Genomic DNA, 20,060 nt, shown 5'->3' with positions numbered 1-20,060 from the left:
ATTCGTACGAACAAATTTGAACATCTGCAGGGTGATTTTACCCAAGAATCATCGTCTTTGTGTGCAAAAATTCTACACTCGCTCCAGTTTGCTTTGCAAACATACTTGTGCAAGTATGATCGCGCATGTATAGACACCTTAAGAAATACATTTACAGTAACACTTACAGATTTTTAATTTATCTCATTGCAGGTTAAAATGCATCGGTAGTAAAGAACCGCCACCTGCCCCAAAAGGAGCCATCCATGCCGATTAGAGAATGTCCACAAACGAAGATGACTTCGAGTCCTCTTCGAACGACACCGAACATCGCAGCAGGTCGCCCTCTTCGGTCGCCTCCACCACCCGATCCCCACCTTACTTCATTCCACGACGACCCAGGGTGGTCAAGATGCGCGACCTCAGCCCAGACACCAGGGACCGGCTCACCAGGGAGTACTTCGACGCATACGACCCTTGGACTGGTATTCGAATCGCTGCCACACTCGGAATCCTCATCAGTCTGTTCACGCTCTTCCTCATCTACAAGAGCAGGTTCACCAAGAGCAAGAATGCCATCCTACCATCGAAGAAGACATCGCTGTACCTCTACGACGAAGATCTTGCAATAGATCCGGACTTGGGAAGCAGCCTGGGATCCTCGGACGACCCCTCTTCCTACGCTGGATTCCAGTTCTACAAAGCAGACGATCGCTTCCCTTTCCAACAAGGGAACTTCAACTTCAGAGAGGGGTTTCAGCTCGAAGAAGTTCTAGTGAAATCTTCCATGGTCGAGTGCGTAGCTCTAAAGGTGCATCAACCACCTCCGGGTGTGAAGAAACCTTCCAAAGGGGGTGTGGAACCAAAGTTTGGAACGTTGTGCATCACGGAAGATGCTTCCAGAAGCCTCCCTTGTTCGCCTTACAAACTACCGCCACAGAACACGGACGTAAAAACGCCGCATTCACCGGTTTATTCCACGGGGCCTGCTTCCCTAACTGGAAGCATTACTTCTTTTGGTTCTACAGACACTGGAGACAGTGCAATGAACACTTCGGGAAAGGTTTATTGTAAGTCAGGCATTGAATTAGAAACAAAAAACGTACAAAAGACGTCTCGGAAAATGTCTCTTGGTGACACAGAGTCAAAGACCTGTCCCAAATCATTGGTGGTAACTGCTAAAAAACCTCAAGACTACAGAAGTCGCAGCACAGTTGTTGCCATAGCTAGACGCAAAAGGCCGTCTTGAAAGCGGTGGAAATAAACAATACTAGGCAAAAACCTGTGAATAATAAAGTAGCACCATTGGTCCCAATAGTTTAAGAAAACTATTCGCACGGCTAAGAAAATAACTTCTTTTTCCACAACAACACAATCATTTGCCAAGAACAATATATTTAATTCTGAAATCTAAATTAAAACCGATTAATGATAAGAATTAAAATTGCAGATTTAAAAAGAAAAAAAATTTAGAAATTTGGAGTAAATTAAGGGGAGCGATTATTGGTTATAACTATTTTATACAGGGTGTGCCATGATTCCCTCCGGGGTTTGGATCGCTTATTAGAACATATTACAATAAAACCTGTAAAGTTGACCATCTTTGTAAGTTGACCACCTGTCAAAGTTGACCGCTATTTTCAGGCACAGAAATAGATCTTATCATATAATTCAACCTCTATAAGTTGACCACTAAAGTAGTGTACCGCAAGTGGTCAACTTACACAGGTTTCACTGTAGCTGTACAGTAACAACGCTGCTGACTTTACTAGAGAAATAAACTGAACAAATTTTGTTTCGATAAACACGTCTCCATGTTCGATATGTGAACCTTTCATAACGCGCCAGATATCAAGTCTAGTCTAATTCTTGTTTTTACTTGCTGTAAAATGTCACGGGCTATGTGGCTGAGATCTATTGGCGTAAGTCTTGCTAATCACGTGGTACATGAGACACGAACACAACGATTTTGCTGCAACTCATAGAAAAATCACTCGGAATTCCATGGGGGGGGGAGGGATTCTTGTTAGAAAATGAGCAACCATTGATCGTGGCATGTTGCAACGAGTGAAACAAGAGTTAAAATTCATTCTTCATATGTGCGGCATTACGAAAGGTTCATATTGAACAGGTGTGAAACAAAACTTGTGGGCAATTCCTTTTCAGATCAATCACCTTCTTGACCTCATCATCTCCGATTTTAACGAAAATTGGTGTGAGGGACACATATGCCAAGATAAGTTATCCTACCAATTTTCAGAATTCTACTTTAAAAATTTTACGAAATACAGGGCTATTAAAAAACTGAAGTACGAAAAAAACGAAAAGTTGTGACATTCAAATGACTGTAACTTCTCTCCTAATTATATTAGAATAAAAATTTAAAAACCATTGTAAAGATAAATAAAAATGCTTTCTACTGATATAAAACATGACTTTCGTACGACGAGTTTACGTTTAAAGGTCATTCACCGGAACTTTTGACCTTGAATATCTCAAAACATGTCCCCTTATATTTTTTTCAAAAAATATATATTTTATAGCTTTAACACAATTCTTTAAAGTTTTTTTCTTCATTATTTAGTAAAGCAAATTTTAGTTTTAAATGTGTTGTTCTTGACAAATCCATTCATATCCTCTCTTACACGCTGGTGCGTGTATCTGTGCCACACATTCTCATACGTGAAATGCAGAGTTTGGATACAGGTAATGGTGTTATTATGAAAAAAAATGTGTGTGTGAGGAAAACTTATGAACCAACTAAAAATATTTTTTTGCTTGCTTCGAAATTGTTAAACAATGTCCAAGAATGTTTTGACAAATATACAGGTTGTTCCGTTTTAACCTGCAAGACCTTTATCTTCGCAACCGTTAGTCCTAGATGCATACTTATAATTGCAAAAATGTTGAAAATCAGATGCAGAGTCAAGATATTGACAGTTTGGAGGGAAAATAAAAATAAGTCAAAAAATACTAAATTTAACTTTTTATACGCGCTCCAAACTTATGTTTAAGGAAATAATCTCCATTAAAAAATAATTCAAACACAAAAAGCTTGAAATTAGTACGACCAATGTTTACCGAGATATGAAACGCAGCATTTTGTGACTGACACCACTTTTATCTCGCCGTCAATAACACGTTTTGTGGGGAAATATAGTGATTAACAAGTGTTTAAATTATATTGTTTACATCAGTGATGTTCCCATCAGTTTTTCTGAGGGTATACTCCCAGTAATCAGTTATACACAAAATGTTTATGAGATCATATACATAATATGTCGTAATATGAACATTTTTGAAGCTTGAGGGTATGCGCTATATGTCTAAAAAATGTTTGAGAGTATTCGGCGTATGTGGAGTATACCTGGAGTAGTGTGTTTTTTCAAATTGTTCGAGGTTTTGCATTGTGTTTTTGCGCATCACGGCGTAATATTAGTATTTGTTTTTGAATAGCAATGAAAAATATAAATACCTTGTTTTTCTTTCTTTCACGATCTGTCATTCTTCTGAAAGGACAATAGGTTCCAATTGTATGTTCTGTATGGTCTCTTAAAACTTTGAACTGGAATATCTCCTTGAGTTTTGGTCGCACAAATTTCAAGTTTTTTGTGTCAGTAATAGTTTTTAATGGAGATTATTTCTCTAAATATTAGTTTGGGGGCCTAGGACCCGTCCAAAAAGTTAATTTTTGAATTTTTTGACTCATTTTTATTTTGGCTTCAAACTTTCAATATCTTAACTCTGCATCTAATTTTGAACATTTTTGCAATCGGAAGTATACATCTGGGTATACCGGCTGCGGAATAAAGGTCTTGCGGGTTAAAATGGAACATCCTGTATAAAAGTAAACATTTAACTACTGTTGCTAAAGTTTACAGGTGTTAAGAACGTTACCAAGTTATTATTGTTACTTTTTTTGGGGGAGGGGGGATTTTAATGTAACGAATTTAAACACCACCTCTCTTCTAAAGCAGCAATATCTTTTCAAAGCAGCAATATTAACTTATGTACTTTAGCTTTGCTGTACAATTACAATTGTTTATTTGGTTTCCATTGAAAATATAGCACGAAAAGAAAAAAAAAGTCAATACCCAACATTTTATTGCCGTTAGTATACTATCCAAAAAAATCCGTTTCTACAAATATCTCAAAAACTGATTTTGGCAAATACTGTCCTCCACCTTCGCACGACATTTTGAATTCGAAAAGAACCATTGACGCTTTAGGGTAGGCAAACACCCTAAATATATATTTTTTTAATATTCGTTGCTTCTTTCTAAAACTCTTAACGGTTACTAAATATGACCCCAATATTCGTCGCTGCTTTCTAAAACTCTTAACGGTTACTAAATATGACCCCAATATTCGTCGCTGCTTTCTAAAACTCTTAACGGTTACTAAATATGATCCCAATATTCGTCTCACTTTCTAAAACTCTTAACGGTTACTAAATATGACCCCAATATTCGTCGCTGCTTTCTAAAACTCTTAACGGTTACTTAATATGACCTCAATATTCGTCGCTGCTTTCTAAAACTTTTAACGGTTACTAAATATGACTTAAACAACACATTTTTACTATTTATTATTAAGAAAATATCTTTTTTTTTTGAGGAAAAAAGCTATTTTTCCAAGCAAAATACTACCATTTCCTTATCATTTCTAGTCATTTTTTGGATAATTTTTAGAACTTTTTGCGTCAATCTTTTCGTTACATACCACATTGTAATATGACCTTCCAATTTAGAAATAATTATCTAAAAACGGGTTTTATGGTTAAATGTTTGAAAAATTCTTCCGAAAAACATACTTTTCGCCTCTTAATTTCAATTGATCATTATTTCAAAACCACATATTGCATACACGTTAGCTTTCAGAAGTTTGTATCACAATAATATGGTCAATTTCCATTTTTACAAAGTTTCAAAAGTATAGAGTTAATGGTTTTTCGTTAGAGCTGTTGGCTTAAACAAAACTTTGGAAACGTATTTATCAGAAAATCAAGAAAGAAAAAATAATTTTCAATTATAATCAGTGTATTTGAGTCTAGTGAATTTCTTCTAGTTTTTTCTTAATTATTCATCGACATAAAAAAAGAAAGAAAAATTAATTTAAACTTTGACATCTGGAATTCAGATTATGTTTTTCGCAATCACGCGCGTGTGTGTGTGTGTGTATGTAGGCGTGTGTAGGGTATGTGTGTTTGTGTGTAGGGGATATGTGTGTGTGTGTAGGCATGTGTGTTTGTATCTGTGTGCAGGCATGAGTGTGTGGGTAGTTGTGTGTATGAGTAATTGTGTGCGTGGGGGCGGGATATGTATATGTGTGTGTAGGCATAAGTGTTTGTGTCTGTGTGCAGGTACGATGTGTGGATAGTTTTGTGTGTGTGTGTATGTGTCTCTATGCATGCGTGTGTGTATGTGTTTAGTGTTTGTGTATGTGTGTGTAGGTGTGTATGTGTGTAGTTGTGTATGTATGTGCGTGTGTGTAGCATATGGATGCAGCCTGGAGACGGTTTTCGCAAGAGGAGCAGCATCGTGAGGACCTAGTCGACGGTGATGCTGCAGAGGGTGGCGGTGGGAAAATAAAATGATAGGTCATCAAAACAGTCAAGTGAGAACAATAAGCAATCGTGATTGCTCAAAAAAAAAAAAAAAAAAAAAACCTGCGGATTTAGAAAAAAGAACATTAGGGCTCCCAAATTTATCAAAAATTCAAAATCGACTTGCTTCAAAAATTAGGATGTTTGCTTACCTTTAAGAAATATAGTTTAATTTTTAAGATTAACTCTGAGGATTACTTTTGAGTTCTCTTGCAACGTCAACCGGACATGAGAAATTTTGCCATTTTAATAGCATTTGTTTTAATAGAAAGTTTTTTTTTTTGCAAAAGTAATAAGAGAGTGAATAACGTGGATTGCCGCAAATGTAAGACATTAAAAATGGTACATTTCTTTCTAGATAAATCACTCTCTCCGTCAGTGTCAGGTGACAAGAAGAAATGTACTGTCCCAGGAAGTTAAAATACTAGAGAGGAGGCTACAAGCAATCACACTTCAGTATTTTTTGAGCTACGGTTGGTCAAATAGACACTAGCCAGGAAACCATACGATTGCAGAATAATGAAAACACCGAAATAAGTAGCAATCAAAATAGCAATGTAAAACATTTTTTAATCGGGTAAATTCTTCTCCGCCATGTTCCCGCTACTGAATTAAAAAGTCTTAAAGTGTACCGAAAAGTCGATCCATTTTGCGAGTTTTAGTGAGTACTGGAAGACATCTTTCTCATCACTTTCTGATGGATGTCCTGCAACTGAAGAAGGTGAAGCTGGTTGTGTCCTTTCAATTTCTTGCCAAGCCTTTAAGTTAGGCACTTCCCTTTAAACTATAGCAGGTTTTAAGTCTTTATGTCTCACTAACGGAGCACCAGGGTAAATAACTTTCACGCCAAAAAATATCTCAATATTTTCTTTCGATAGCTACCTATTTAATTTTTTTCTTTATTACACTATTTGGCTGGTTCTTTGGTAAGAAAAACAAGGTCAGTAGCCTTTAGCACTGCCGGATAATTTCGTGGGCTGACTCCTTATAGATTACGGATAAGTTCTGATGAACATGAAGACCTTCAAGGAATTCCTAGTCCCAGATAGTAGAAATCGGCAAACATTTCAACCACGTAAGATGTTGATTAAATAACAGCGCCCCAAATATGTTTAGACTAGGAATTTTTTTTCCAACTTATTTTTTAAAATGGTTCATGGCTCCAATTAGCGCTATCTACCATTTTTAGTTTTATTTATTTTAGTTTTTTGCCCCAAATCACATTGTTTCTTATTTGACTTGTAGAAAACCTCCCCCCCCCCCCTTGAGTGTCTTGGGTTATTTACCGAATAAAAGCAAAAAAAAAAAAAAAATAAATAAATAAATAAAATAAATAAATAAATAAATAAATAAGATAATCTAAATTTGTGGTAAAAAGGACTGCTATAAAACTCGCCTTTTGATTGAATTGTATTTCGTTTTTTTTTTTTTTTTTTTTTTTTTTTTTTAAGATATATATTGTACCAACAGTGTTCAGATTAGGAATATATGTATAAGTTATGTTTTCAACGTAGTTCATTGTTCCACATAACGCTACCTGATATTTTTACTTCATTCTTTGCTCTGAGTCTTGTTGTTTCTTATTTTATGTATGGAAGTTTTCATTAGAGTTTCACTCAGTCACCCTTGAAGTACCTAGTGTTATTTTCTAAACAAAAAAAAAAAAAAAAAAAAAAAACAACGAATTCAGATTTGTGGTAAACATAATTACGATGGAAATCTACTTTTTACTTGAATTTTATTTATCATTAATTATTTTTAAATATATTTTTTCTTGACGTTCATTATGTTTTTGAAGGCACGTAGATAATGAACAAATGTAGCGAATGTACATATAAAGCTCAGGAAGTACGTCCGATTGTGTAGTATTAACAATCTGCAAGTGATTTACCATTCTGCTGGAGGTTTATTTTAGTATGTCATCACTGCTTGTATCCACCACGGATCATTAGTAAATCGCCAAATCCCTTGTTTTACTCACTGTGGCTATTTGTTTACATAATCAAAATACTCACCTTGAGATAGGTGCATATGCTGCCGTATAATACAGTTACTTCATAGAATAATTAATCAAGGGAAATAAATAAGAAAACTCGGCGTGCTTTTTTTTTAAACAGAAACAAAAGAGCTGTGTGGTCAATTTTTTTCTTTCCGATGAAAACTATATATGTGAGAAAACATTCTATTATTTATTTTCTGAAGTTTATTAATTTATTTTTTGTTTTCGACAACGAAGGAAAAAAATCTCGATGCGTTTTAATTTTACCCAGAAGAGCTACAGACGTTGTTTTGTGAAAAACATGTATTTATTTTGATGAGCTTTTCTTATTTTTCATTCTTTTTTTTTTTGAAAACGATGAAAGAATTTTTTATGGGAGAAAATATATTGCTGCATTGTTTAAAATATGCTACTTCCTTATTTGTTTGTTTAGTTATTTTTTTGTATATATTTCATTGAGTGAGAAATTCATATTATGATTTTAGAAATCAAAGTCATATGTTCAAAAGTATTAGCTAAATAAGAGAATTGATCAAATGCTAGAAAGTCGATGTTGGTATACGGGAAGGTAGGCTGTTTTAGTTCTGGACGGAACTTCTTGTTAAAATAAAGTTTTGATAGTTAAGAACAAATAATTTAATATAAATGTGCATGCAGGTTAATGAAGGATTTAGCTTTGGTAATTTAGTTTTTACAAAACGTGAAATGTGGTACGTAAGCAAAAACGTATGACACATATGCATCGCAATTAAGTGTCTATTAAGGGATGATTTTTGCTTTAATTTAATTCGTAGAATGCTCTTTACTAACTGCATATAATGTCTTTCTTCATTTTCTTATTAAGGACATAAAAAATATGTACTACGTGTCAGCCATTTTTACATACAGTTAAATTAGAATTCAAGTTTAGCGCCCTCATAATTTTGCTTTAATTGCAAGTCAACTCTTGTTTCTAAAAATTTGATTAAAAAAAACAGGCTAAATACTTTAGTAAGTACATTTATCTCATAAATTTTCATTCTATCATAATCTGCGCAGAAAGTTTTGATTATTTTTTTCTTCATCTTTAATACACATGAATTGAAATGATTCCTTCTCAAATAAAATCATTTACTTCGCATTGATTAGCATAATACTTAAAAATTTGATTGTAATGCATATTTTTTTTAATTTTTACCCAACAATTTGAAAGAACGAATCGGCAACTTCTTGGCAAAAAATTCAATTTTAATATACAAAATATAAGTGTTTAACGATTTAATACCATTCTTTAATTTCCTTGCTCCAAGCTTTTTTTCTCACACTTCGAAATCATCTATTTTATATAGTAGTCGAAAATTCCTTATTTTTTAAATAGTTACAGTAATTGCTAGTAATTTCTTGATAAATTTAACTCTCTAAATTCACTAACTAATTGATAACTCATCATATGATCTTTCTTCATCTTATTATTTATTGCTTTCATATCTACTCTAAATTTAATGTTGACAAATTTAATCGTCTGTTTATAGTATATTGCTAATATATTTGTGAAAGTCTATATTTTGATATTTCTCACAAAACAAGTTTTCAACATTAATCAATACATATATTAAAAGTTATAAATGATAACATCAATTAAGAATGTTTTATCTTTTTAACGAGCGCTAAAAACTTAGAAAATTAAATTGTTACATAAACTTCTGGTTTCCAGTTAAAAAACTGTTTTCTTCACTATAACTTACCTATGTGAGTTTCAGTTCAGCAAAAAATTTAAAAAAAAAAAAAAAAAAAAAAAAAAAACAAATAAGTAAAAATAAATTAAAGAATGGGTACTTTCCCTGACTATTTAATGATTATTAGATTTCTCTGATGCAGTAAATCATCATTCTAAAAACAAATCGCGTAAAATATTTTTCGCCTTGCTTAAATTTTTATTACTTATAATCCACAAAGTAGAATAAATGATAAAACAAAATACACTATTCTTACAGTTTTTATCAATAAGCTTCAACTTGGATATTTACACATAATCACCAGTATTCTAATTCGTGTTAACATATTTCAAGGAAAATGTAAAACTACAATACTTATCTAATATTTCCTGCATAAAATTTAGTGCTTATGAATGTGCACATCTAAAATATTTTAACATTAAATTCTTACTATTAATTCTATCCTTGAAAAATCAAATTAATGCATTTTAGTATTAATAAAAGTTTTTAGAAATAGTCTGTGGAAGGCATTCAATTTTCAAAAATGGACTAGTAACCTCCAATAATGTTGGAAAAAAGAAACACCAATATGCTTTTGAATTTATTAGTTGCTCTTACAACCGAATCATATCATTACTTATCTTTCCAACAAATTTTACTAATATGTAGTTACTGGATTGATATCAAGCATAATGATGCTAAAGCAATTTCATGCTCAGCGATAGTTAACAAATCGGTGTTGGTTAAATAATGGTAATTACATCACCATGGTTTGTATTCTCATGCATTTTCAATCGTTTTTGATATGTAATGATTAACTATTCGTTTTATGTTTAAGTATTTGTGTTACTCAGGGTTTACTTTCATTCGAATATGTGCTTCTGTTATTAGTTACTTACTATGAATTTCTCTTGTTTGAAGATTTATAGGTAATCACACTAAAAATGTTATATTTTTGTTTTTAGAAAAATTTTATAATACAGTAATAATTTAAATTATGTGACACATACTTTATTTGTTTAAATCCAATCTTATTCAATACTGAAACGATTTACTCCATTATCAGTAAAAGCTTGTCTGGATCTGTTATGTAAAAGGGTAATTGGTCATTTAAGTTTACTGTAAGAAAATTGGTCTTACATATTTACAGCCGAATTTTTTTTTTTTTTAAACCGAAAATTAGTTTTTACAAATCTTCGCTTTTTTAGTACTCTTCTGATGCCAAAAATTTCTCGGAAACTTATTGGGGATATTATTACATGCTTCCCAAGATTTTGTGTGATGTAAACTGCTTTAACGTTTAAGATTATGTTTTAAAAAGAACTAGAGATATACAAAAGTGTGGAATTTCCTGCATAGTCATTATAATTCATAAGTTTAATGTGCATTTTTTCGTAATTTAATGCAGACGTCAATTTGCAGAACTCCATTACATCTTACTCAAACCAAACGTGCATATACAGAAGGGAGTCATGGGGACCATAACCAATGCTTAAGCGACCAAATATAGCCTAAAACTGCTCTTTTGGGAGTCATATTTCGAAAAATTTCTCATCAGATCCCTATTTACTTTCCAAAAACTGCCCTATTGTTTCCTCCACCCTTCTCAACATGATTCACTGCAAAACCAGAAGCTGGACCTGTCTTTGATTCAACCACGATATCAAAGATAATCATGTATTTTCTTTCTGTGCAGTTAGTTCACAGAAACTACTGGGCAGAAACACTCATTTGGTTGGAAAATATTCCTTTTGAACTCTAAAAATGCTTTATGATGTTGAAAATAAGCTTCTGGATTCTTAAAGCATTCTCATACGTCCAAAAATATTCTAAAACATATGTGTATGGAAAAGAATGGGCTGCTCACAAAGAGAAGAAAAAAGTTAAAAAAAAAAAAAAAAAAAAAAAGGTTCACCCACTGACATTTTCAGAAAATGGTCAAAACATATCCCTTTAAAATGTATTATTTTGTCAAAAGTCAAATCGAAAGTTTTCCCACGAATCTAAAATTTTTCTTAGAATGATTAGGGAAAAGCAAAAAAAAAAAAAAAAAAAAAAAATATATATATATATATAAACACGCGTATTATATATATATATATATATATATATATATATATATATATATATATATATATATATATATATATATATATATATATATATATATATATATATATATATAGAAGAACTAATTTTGACTTTGGAAAAGTTAGCAGGCCATTCTAGCAAAAGATGTCTTAGCTTCTAATTAACTCGAAAACTACTCCCTGATAATCATAATTTAATATGATATCATTTACTTCTTAACTTAGTCTTGGTCGTAAATAACTGAAAAACTAATTGTTAAACTTTCTTCTGAGATAAAAGCAAATCAATTTCTATACAATGCTAAGCTTAGTTATTATTATTATTATTACTAGTATTATAATTATTATTATTATTTATCACTAAAATTATTATTATTGTTACTATTATTATTATTATTACTAAAATTATTATTATTATTATTTCTATTATTATTATTTTTTTTTACTATTATTATTATTATTATTATTATTATTATTATTATTTTGCCCATGGTTGGAACGCGTTAGTTCTCTCTTTTACAATGTTTAAATTCAACCTCAACTTCAGACTCCCAACTTTCACTAGTGAAAGTCAATATTCCTATGAAATGTCAATTCAGAACTTAAATATGCTTCTTTAAATAAAAACAATAAGATGTCATAAGTTTTATTAAAATTATTTCCATCAAATCTTACAAAGAAAATCATTAATCTAATTTATTTTGCTGAAACATTCAGTGAGAATAAAGTGAATAAATAAATAAATTTGAATTTTGCATTCACATCTTTGATACGCAAAAATTATTATCAATATCGCATTAAATATTCGTCGGCACATTTGTATTCAGTGAGAGAAAGAAATTAGGCTTCAGGAATGAAATATGGAAAAGAGCTATTTGCGGAACGTGAATAAGCAACTAAATGCAAATGGATGATCTACATATTATAATAAAACATGCGATTTTTTAATTCAATTTTTTCCAAAAAAAAAAGTGTTTTAACCTGAATTTGAACATTATTTTATTGTTATTTTTAGATAGTTTAATCGGTTGGTGAATTCCAGCGGTAACGGAAAGACAGTTTTACAAAAAAAAATCGATGCATTTCTGTCTGTGAGCATATCAAAATACACATTTTTTTCAAGAACTGATGCATAGACTTTTATGCACATCATAGTAAGTGGTTAAAACAGCCAAAACCGAGATTTTTTCTGTTTTTTAAATCAAATTAAAAAAAAACTAACGGAAAAACATTTTTACGACATGATTTTCACGCTATCATGTTCTCTCAAAAATTCAGCTAAATTTTAAAAGGAAAAATTTTATAAAAAATCAACTACATACAGGAGTGTTCAGTCATTACAATTCCACCTCTAGTTTTAAAAAATAATTATTTTAAGCATATAAATTATGTATTTGTTAAGGGTGACGGAAAGAGCATAACGGATGGACAAGAAGTCCAAAACAATTAAGGTAGGTGAGGGTAAAGCCCCGCAGTTTATAGTTTATGTAACACTGTGGTTAATAAAGAGAAGAATTTCTCACTATTTCAAATTAAAACCGTAGAATGGTTTATTAGCTATTGCCTCTCCTAATTCTAGCTCAGTCTGATCATTAATTACGGAGAAATTTACAAAGGAACCGAAAAAAATAATTGCGGGGTTTTACCCCACAAAATGGGGTAAAGCCCCGCATTGTAGGGGTAAAGAACCGCAATGCGGATCCTTACCCCAGTCAAAGTAATTATGGATAAAAAAAGGATGACTGCATAACAAACACCTGATAATAACTCTTTATAACATTCTTTATTGGTTTAGATTTTTTAGTTGTATTTCTATATCTGTATTTATATAAGTTATCGAATAAAGTGAAAAGTCTCATTATGATTCTTTTCTTTTTTTCTATTTTTGAATTTATTGGCTTTTTGGCCTGTTTTCTTTTTTCTTCTCTCTCTTTCTCTCTCTCCCTCTTTTTTTTTTTTTTTTTTTTTTTTTTTTGTGAAAGTTAACTTAGGTCGTTTTGACTCCATATCATGCTCTTTTCTGTTTTTCGCACGCCTTTCTTCTCTTTTCCCATATCAAGCTGTTCTTTTTACATGGCTTTTCCATTCATCCTACTGGACCGCTTCGAAGAAATTGATGATTCTTTCTTTTTCTTGCATAAATAAATTATGGTGGGATGTAGTGCTCAAGTGGGTTCATGGCGTACGCAGCAGTACTTAGTTGCAACAGTTTCGGCAATATTTCTCTTTTCCTTTAGGAGCAACGTGTAGAGGAAGTTTGTTTGGTGTCCGCTGAACACCAATTTCGTCCATGTTAAATATTTGGTTGGAGCCGAACTTTTACTTTTTTAACGAAGATTCCAAATTGTCGTCAAAGTATTGTGAGAGCTAAGCCCTATTTGAAACCCATGGCTCTAGTTACGCTGGTTTTGCTTAGAACTCGCAGAGACAGCCTATTTCTCTTCATAAACTCACTTGTAAAATCCTTACCAGCAAGTTGGGATTGAACACAAAATTGATGATGTATTTTGTTTTTCTATGCATATTTATAAAGAAGAAACCTTACAAATTTTAGAGTAAGACCAAAAAATCTCCGATGGAGAGTAATACAAAAAAAAAAATACCAAATCTTTTTTTCTTGCTCTAAAAGGTAAAGTAAAGGTTGATTAAATCTTCAAAGTTTCTTACCTCCCCGGGTTTTTTTTTTTTTTTTTTTTTTTGTCGATCTCCAGGTTTTAACCCAATTTTAACGGCTGCCATGCAAATTGATTCTTCTTTTAATCTAAGCGCTTCATTGAGTTAAACCTCCGTTATTGCTCTTAAATCTATTTTTCTTTTGTACGTCCTGGAGTAAATTGCAAAAATTGAAAATATGTTTTAACTGAAATGTGCATGAAATTTTATAAAATTAAAAAATACCCATATAATCATACTCAAATTAAAATTGGTGAGAAAATACGAACAACCGAATATTTTTTTAAAAATAAAAACAATTGCCCAAACACATTAAAAAGAAAAATAATAATGAAATAGTGAAAACTATCAATTTCGGATCAAGTATGGCAAATCCCCGCACTTTTGGAGCTGCGGGGATTTACCCCAAAACTCCTGCGGTTATTTACCCCATTTAGCCACTTTCTGGAAAAACGGGCCATATTGTTTTTAAAAAAAGCCCGCCGAAGAAATTATTTTAATCCGAAAGTAAAGCTTCAATTTAGCAGTACCATCAAGGAATTCGTTGATTCTTTTCCTCAAATCCAGCAGTTTGTAGCGCTTAAATAATGTTGCAGAAAAGTTACATGTAAGTAGTAGAAAACTGACTTTCCTCATTTTCTCACCTCGAGAGTGACTCACCGGGTCAAACTTTCATGGAACAATTAGTTTCAATAAGACAAAACTATCACCCGATGGTCAACTTTTTACTCGATTGATATCAGTCAAAAAACTCGGTGCGGGTTTTTACCCCACGCGGGGTTTTACCCCCACCTACCCTATACTTGGAAAATTTCAACTTACAAACATTTATTCAGTTAATACAGCAGTCTGAAACTATGATATCTAATGCATAATTCATCTTTTACAATTCTGAATTCTTTAAGTACTCAATAATTTTATCAAAATCCATAGAACATTTATCTTCTTTCTCAGCAAACACGAAGATCATTCCCATATTTTTATGCATTATCAAACAAGTTATTTCTATTCCTTCATCTTCTATATGAAGTACCTGTCAACATTGCTCTTTGTTAATTTCTTCCCCTTCCATCGAACTAACAAAACTTGCCCAAACGTTAATGAATCTTTTCGCATATTTGTATGATTTGGTGTTTTTGATTCAGCAGTATCTTCATTTTTAACATTATTTATAACTGAGAGTCTGTTGACTTTGAAGTGAATATCTCGTTCGATTTGTTGAAGTACTTACTATATTTAATAATATAACGTGTTACAGGAATTAAATAGCGCATATTTTGTGTTTCAGGATGAGAATGGATCTTTTTGTATCCTTTTTTCTCCCTCTCTTTGAAAGTTGATCCATGAATTTACTGATATCTTCGCAGTGCGTTTAACGGTTAAATCAATACTCTCAACAGTCTTTTCCTGTGACTTGTGGCTACAAATCTGAAAGCAGTTTCAATATTGTATTGTTCCAATATAAAGTTCAAATTTTCTGCTTGAATTGGCTTGTCATATAACAAACATAAAACATCATATCCTAAACATAAAGAACTTGCTCGTTCTTCCATCGCTCAACATTGTTGGACCTCTGGTCACTGTAAAGTAAAACTTGACTTTTGGGAATCCTTTCATATTTTGAGGAACAGTTCTAACTTAGTTAACGATCTTAGTGCAGTTCCATATTTTTCTAACATTTGGCTCCCATATCTTTAATACTGTCCTCCCCCCTTTTTTTCCCATTCATTTTTATCTATCTTCCTTTGTTTATTTTTACCTTTTTGTCTTGATTGACACCTCCCCCCCCTCCAATTTTCTTCTATTTATCTTTATTTTTCCTTTTTTCGAATATTTTTTTTTTCTGTTTATTTTGTTTCATGGTTTTCCATTCAGCTTTTCCTTTCTTGCGGTTCACGGTTACTGACAATTTCTTTTCCTTTTGTTTAAGCTTCGGCTTAATCTTTGTCCAATTGAATTCTTTCTTTCTGGGTTTGTACCTAAGAGAAAGCTCTTGGCCTTTGCTTGCATTCCTATTGGTTCCTGATCGGTTTATAACTTTGTCATTGGTGTTTGGCTAATCCGTTGTTTTTATCTTTTAAGCTGCATGCTTATCTGCTCTTGGCTTTTGTCGGATGGCTTTTCAGCCATAAGCTCATTATTTTTTGCATTGAAAAAGGCGTTCCCTGTAACGCCGAAACACGTGTCTGCTGTAATTTACAAATTTGTGCTTCTTCTAACGTTGATTTTGTCTTACTTTACTGTTCAGCACAAAGGTATTTATTTATCTCTGGTCACTGTTTTGATTTTTCATCTGCAAAGACTATTTGTAAATGTTCTTCGGTTTATGACCTCGATTTCTGGGAAGCTTACTATATTTGGAAAAATTCTCATTCTCTTGTAAATGATTTTTCCAGCACTCCATTTTTTCATGATATTTGGAAGCATTTTCTATAATTGTCTTTCCTGTTTCTTTAGTTGTCTCGCACTCTTTTTGTCTCTTGGCTTCTGATTGGTTGTCTCTCTCCTTGCTTTGAGCCCGGAGTGTACTTGCTGTTCGCTGATTGGTTGTTTGATGTTTTGTTCCTGTATTCGTATTGTTTGGCCCTCTTTGGTATAAATACCGGTGTCCACCCGGTTGTTGTCGGTTCTCTCGCAACTTCTGGTTGTGTTGTTGAGCTTTTTGCACTGATGAAGAGGTTCTTTTGTAGCCTTAAAAATGCTATATGCTCTATTTTCTCCAATATTTGTGCTTTATTTACGTTGTTTTTTCACCTTAATCATATCACAAACATGTCATACCAAAATAATTTTCAAATGCTTAGGAGTTATTAAGTGTAGTTTTCATGATTTTCATCACATACAATAGAAAAAACAAACAAACGAAACATTTAAAAGATAAATAAAAGTTTATTTTTGAACAAAAGCACGCATAATTTTTGTAGAAATATTACTTATATATGTTTTAAATGTAATTACTGATTTAGACACTAGTTTGTTTCATACTAGCATTCTAAAATTTTAACCTGTATCAGCTTATAGTTATATGTCTTTCCGTTACCGTATTTTTTTTTTAAAACCATAAATTAAATATCCATAAAAATTATAACTATACCTTTTTGACGAGGGTAATAATTCTGATTTGCATAAAAAACATTAGTTTCTATACCTAATAGGTTCTTAATGAACTAACAGAGATGCAGTATTTGATAACGGAAGGACATCAAATTGTAAAATTAGTAATAAATCTATTTCGTGGTTGAAAAAAAAATAAAAAATTTAAGCTACTTATCAAAAAGTTTAACTAAACATTCAAAAGTTAAAAGTCAACCTAAATATTTTATGCTGAAAACAAGTTTATTGAAACTACTGTATCTAACAAAAAAGAGGTTTTTTGCGCTGTAAAAATACAAAGAGAAAACTTGATTTTGCCCTTTATTTTCTTGAAGTTATCAAAATATTTGGGAAAAACAGATTAAGATTTAAGAAGTAACAGAAAATTGAGCTTTAAAATTCAAGTGTCATGTCGCCTTTTTTCGGGAATTTACCAGTTCTAATAATATCTGTTCACATTTTTTCCTCCTTTTTCTAAGAATGTAAACGAAACAATAGAATCATATCAAAAAATCACATCAAATTTAATGGTGCGTAAGGCGTTATTTTATCATATAATTTCTGCGAAGGAAATTTTGGGCATTTTTAATAGATCGCGCCGTTAAGTTTACGTTTTTAAAAAGTATTTAGGATGAATTCGCATTAACTGACTTATTTATTTCCGTTAAATATTTATCGATGCAGTTAATTACTGTTATTACTTATTTATTGTATGTTCATTTTTGACTAAAAAGTCAAATACAAGAAGGAAATTTTTAAAAACAGAATTTCTAAACAGTCACTTACTTAAAAAAAAAAAAAATTGCATAAACTTTTGGTTAATTAGAAAAGTATACCTTATAACTTTTCGCAATACTCGGGCATTGCTATATGTAATACTTGCATTTAGGTTTAAGCCTTTTCACGTACCCAAAATCGATCTATATCCATTGCTTGCTGCGTAATGTGTGGATATTTCCTTAAGAAATGTTCGGAGTTTCCCTCCACTACTTTGAGTTATTATTTCAGAATGATAGGGGTAAAAACCTCTCTTGAGAGCTAATTAAATTTCATATTGTATCTCTGCACTAACCTTTCGGAAAGTTGAGACACCAATATGTATGGAATTTTCGTTGGATGACATGGAAATTCTTACCACAGCAAAAATTTAAAATGGAGATATTATTTTAATAAAGGGGAGGAAAATAACTATGAGTTAGTGTAAGGAAAAAAAATAGCCACAAAATACAAAAAGGTATTCCTGAAAGATGTCCTTATTTTTTTAAAGCAAAATATCGAGGAGTTCCAAACTTATTAAACTTTTTAATTTTACTAATTACCGTTCCAAGGAAAGTTAGAGAAAGTGCATCTCTTTTGGATCTCATCAAAAAATGTTTTTACCTTTTATGTAAAAGAGATTCTTAATAAGCATTTCTTCTCGAGAAAACAAAATAGTATATTAATTAACATTTCTATTATATAAGAAACTTATTGATTAACTTTTAAATAAGAGGAAATTTTTATGTATTGTTCAGTAGGAGGAATGCCAAATAGCATTTATAAATAAGTATTAAATAAGTATTGTAAATAAGTAACAATGATTATTGCGTAGCAATAATCAATATTAGTAAAAGTACAGGTTACCGACCTTTTCATTTTGTATATCAATTATTAAGATCAATATGCGTTCAAGTTCAAAAAAGTTAAAAGATTTTTTGACGTTTTCATGGAAGATATATTATTTACATAGACGTCTTAGTACTCTTTTCAATACCCCTCAGCGTCCTCTAACTTTCACCCGTAGTTCATTTTTAGAGAGCTAAAAGATTCCATAGTTCTCTTGGATGATGTTCCATCTATAATATAAATGGATCTGTCCAGAAAGTTACATCATCCCGTCTTACACCCTTTCCTTATTTTATGCGATTATAAAGAAATTTATACCGCCACAGTTTTATATGTATTATTTATTGTTATTCTTTGCGTTACATTTTTTTTTATAATTATATTACCCTGGAAACCCGAAACCAAAGAAGACTTTAACATGTGATTCACCGCAAATATTAGGTGTTTCGCCGATTTTTCTGGTATGTGAATGTAGGTAATTACCGATATATATATAGTATATGACGGTGAAGTTTGCCAGAGTTCGGCACTTCACGGTATCGATTGCATTGAATCGCCAATGAAAGTAATCACTGTTGTATTTTGTGTTTGTGTCACACTTTCGTTCATAAAATTATAAAGATTAAAGCTATTTTATTCAGACTATTTTGTACCTTCAAACAAGAACTTTGTCGTTTATTGCTGTTATATTTACTGCCGTGAAGATATATTCAACGCGAGTTTATAATGTGATTGGCTCAACTTGCCTCAGCAAGTTCATTGCTCGAAATCACGTTTGAAACGAATTACCGAACTAAAGTACAGCGAGAAGAATTGAAAAAAAAAAAAGAAAGAAACTAAACAGTTACATTTGTAATTCTACGAACAATATACTAGGTTTGCGTAAAATAATTTCCGGATTAAAAAGTCATATTTTCAACACTGTCATACCCACTGAAGTACTTGATACACGAAATTAAATGAAAATATACCAAGTTTTCTACCAGTTAAATGTGCTCAGCGTGTGATACTTTTACTACGTATTCAATTTGTAATTCAGTTCATTAGAATTATTTTGTAAAATCGAATCAAACTTTGAATGATTCGTAATTCTTCAGAAGTTGGGATGTATTCGGCATCGGTTGTTGATTGAGAGTGTATCTGTCAAAACCACATAAAAAGAAATCACCCGGCACGTGGAATAAGTTGGATTTAAAATAAAATATTTGCAGTGCAGCAAAAGGCTTTTACATTGAAAATCTGCTCCTAAAACAACCTTTAATTTCGCTTAGCATTATTTAGTGATAAGAGCAATAGTTTTGAAAGTATGAATATTTAAAATC

At 31.7% G+C, this 20,060-nt stretch overlaps 1 protein-coding gene across 1 annotated transcript; it reads left to right on the top strand.

Annotated features, from left to right (window-relative positions):
* Positions 1–259: 259 nt before the first annotated feature.
* Positions 260–1,228, top strand: LOC129223282 (uncharacterized). Its single transcript, XM_054857847.1, has one exon. The coding sequence runs from the start codon at positions 260–262 to the stop codon at positions 1,226–1,228; it is 969 nt and encodes a 322-aa protein (XP_054713822.1).
* The last annotated feature ends 18,832 nt before the right edge of the window (positions 1,229–20,060 follow it).

Source organism: Uloborus diversus, chromosome 5 (assembly GCF_026930045.1).
Source record: "Uloborus diversus isolate 005 chromosome 5, Udiv.v.3.1, whole genome shotgun sequence".
In the NCBI taxonomy this organism is placed as follows: domain Eukaryota; kingdom Metazoa; phylum Arthropoda; class Arachnida; order Araneae; family Uloboridae; genus Uloborus; species Uloborus diversus.
Note: the sequence above shows the minus strand (reverse complement) of the source record. Positions and strands in the feature narration are given on the sequence as shown.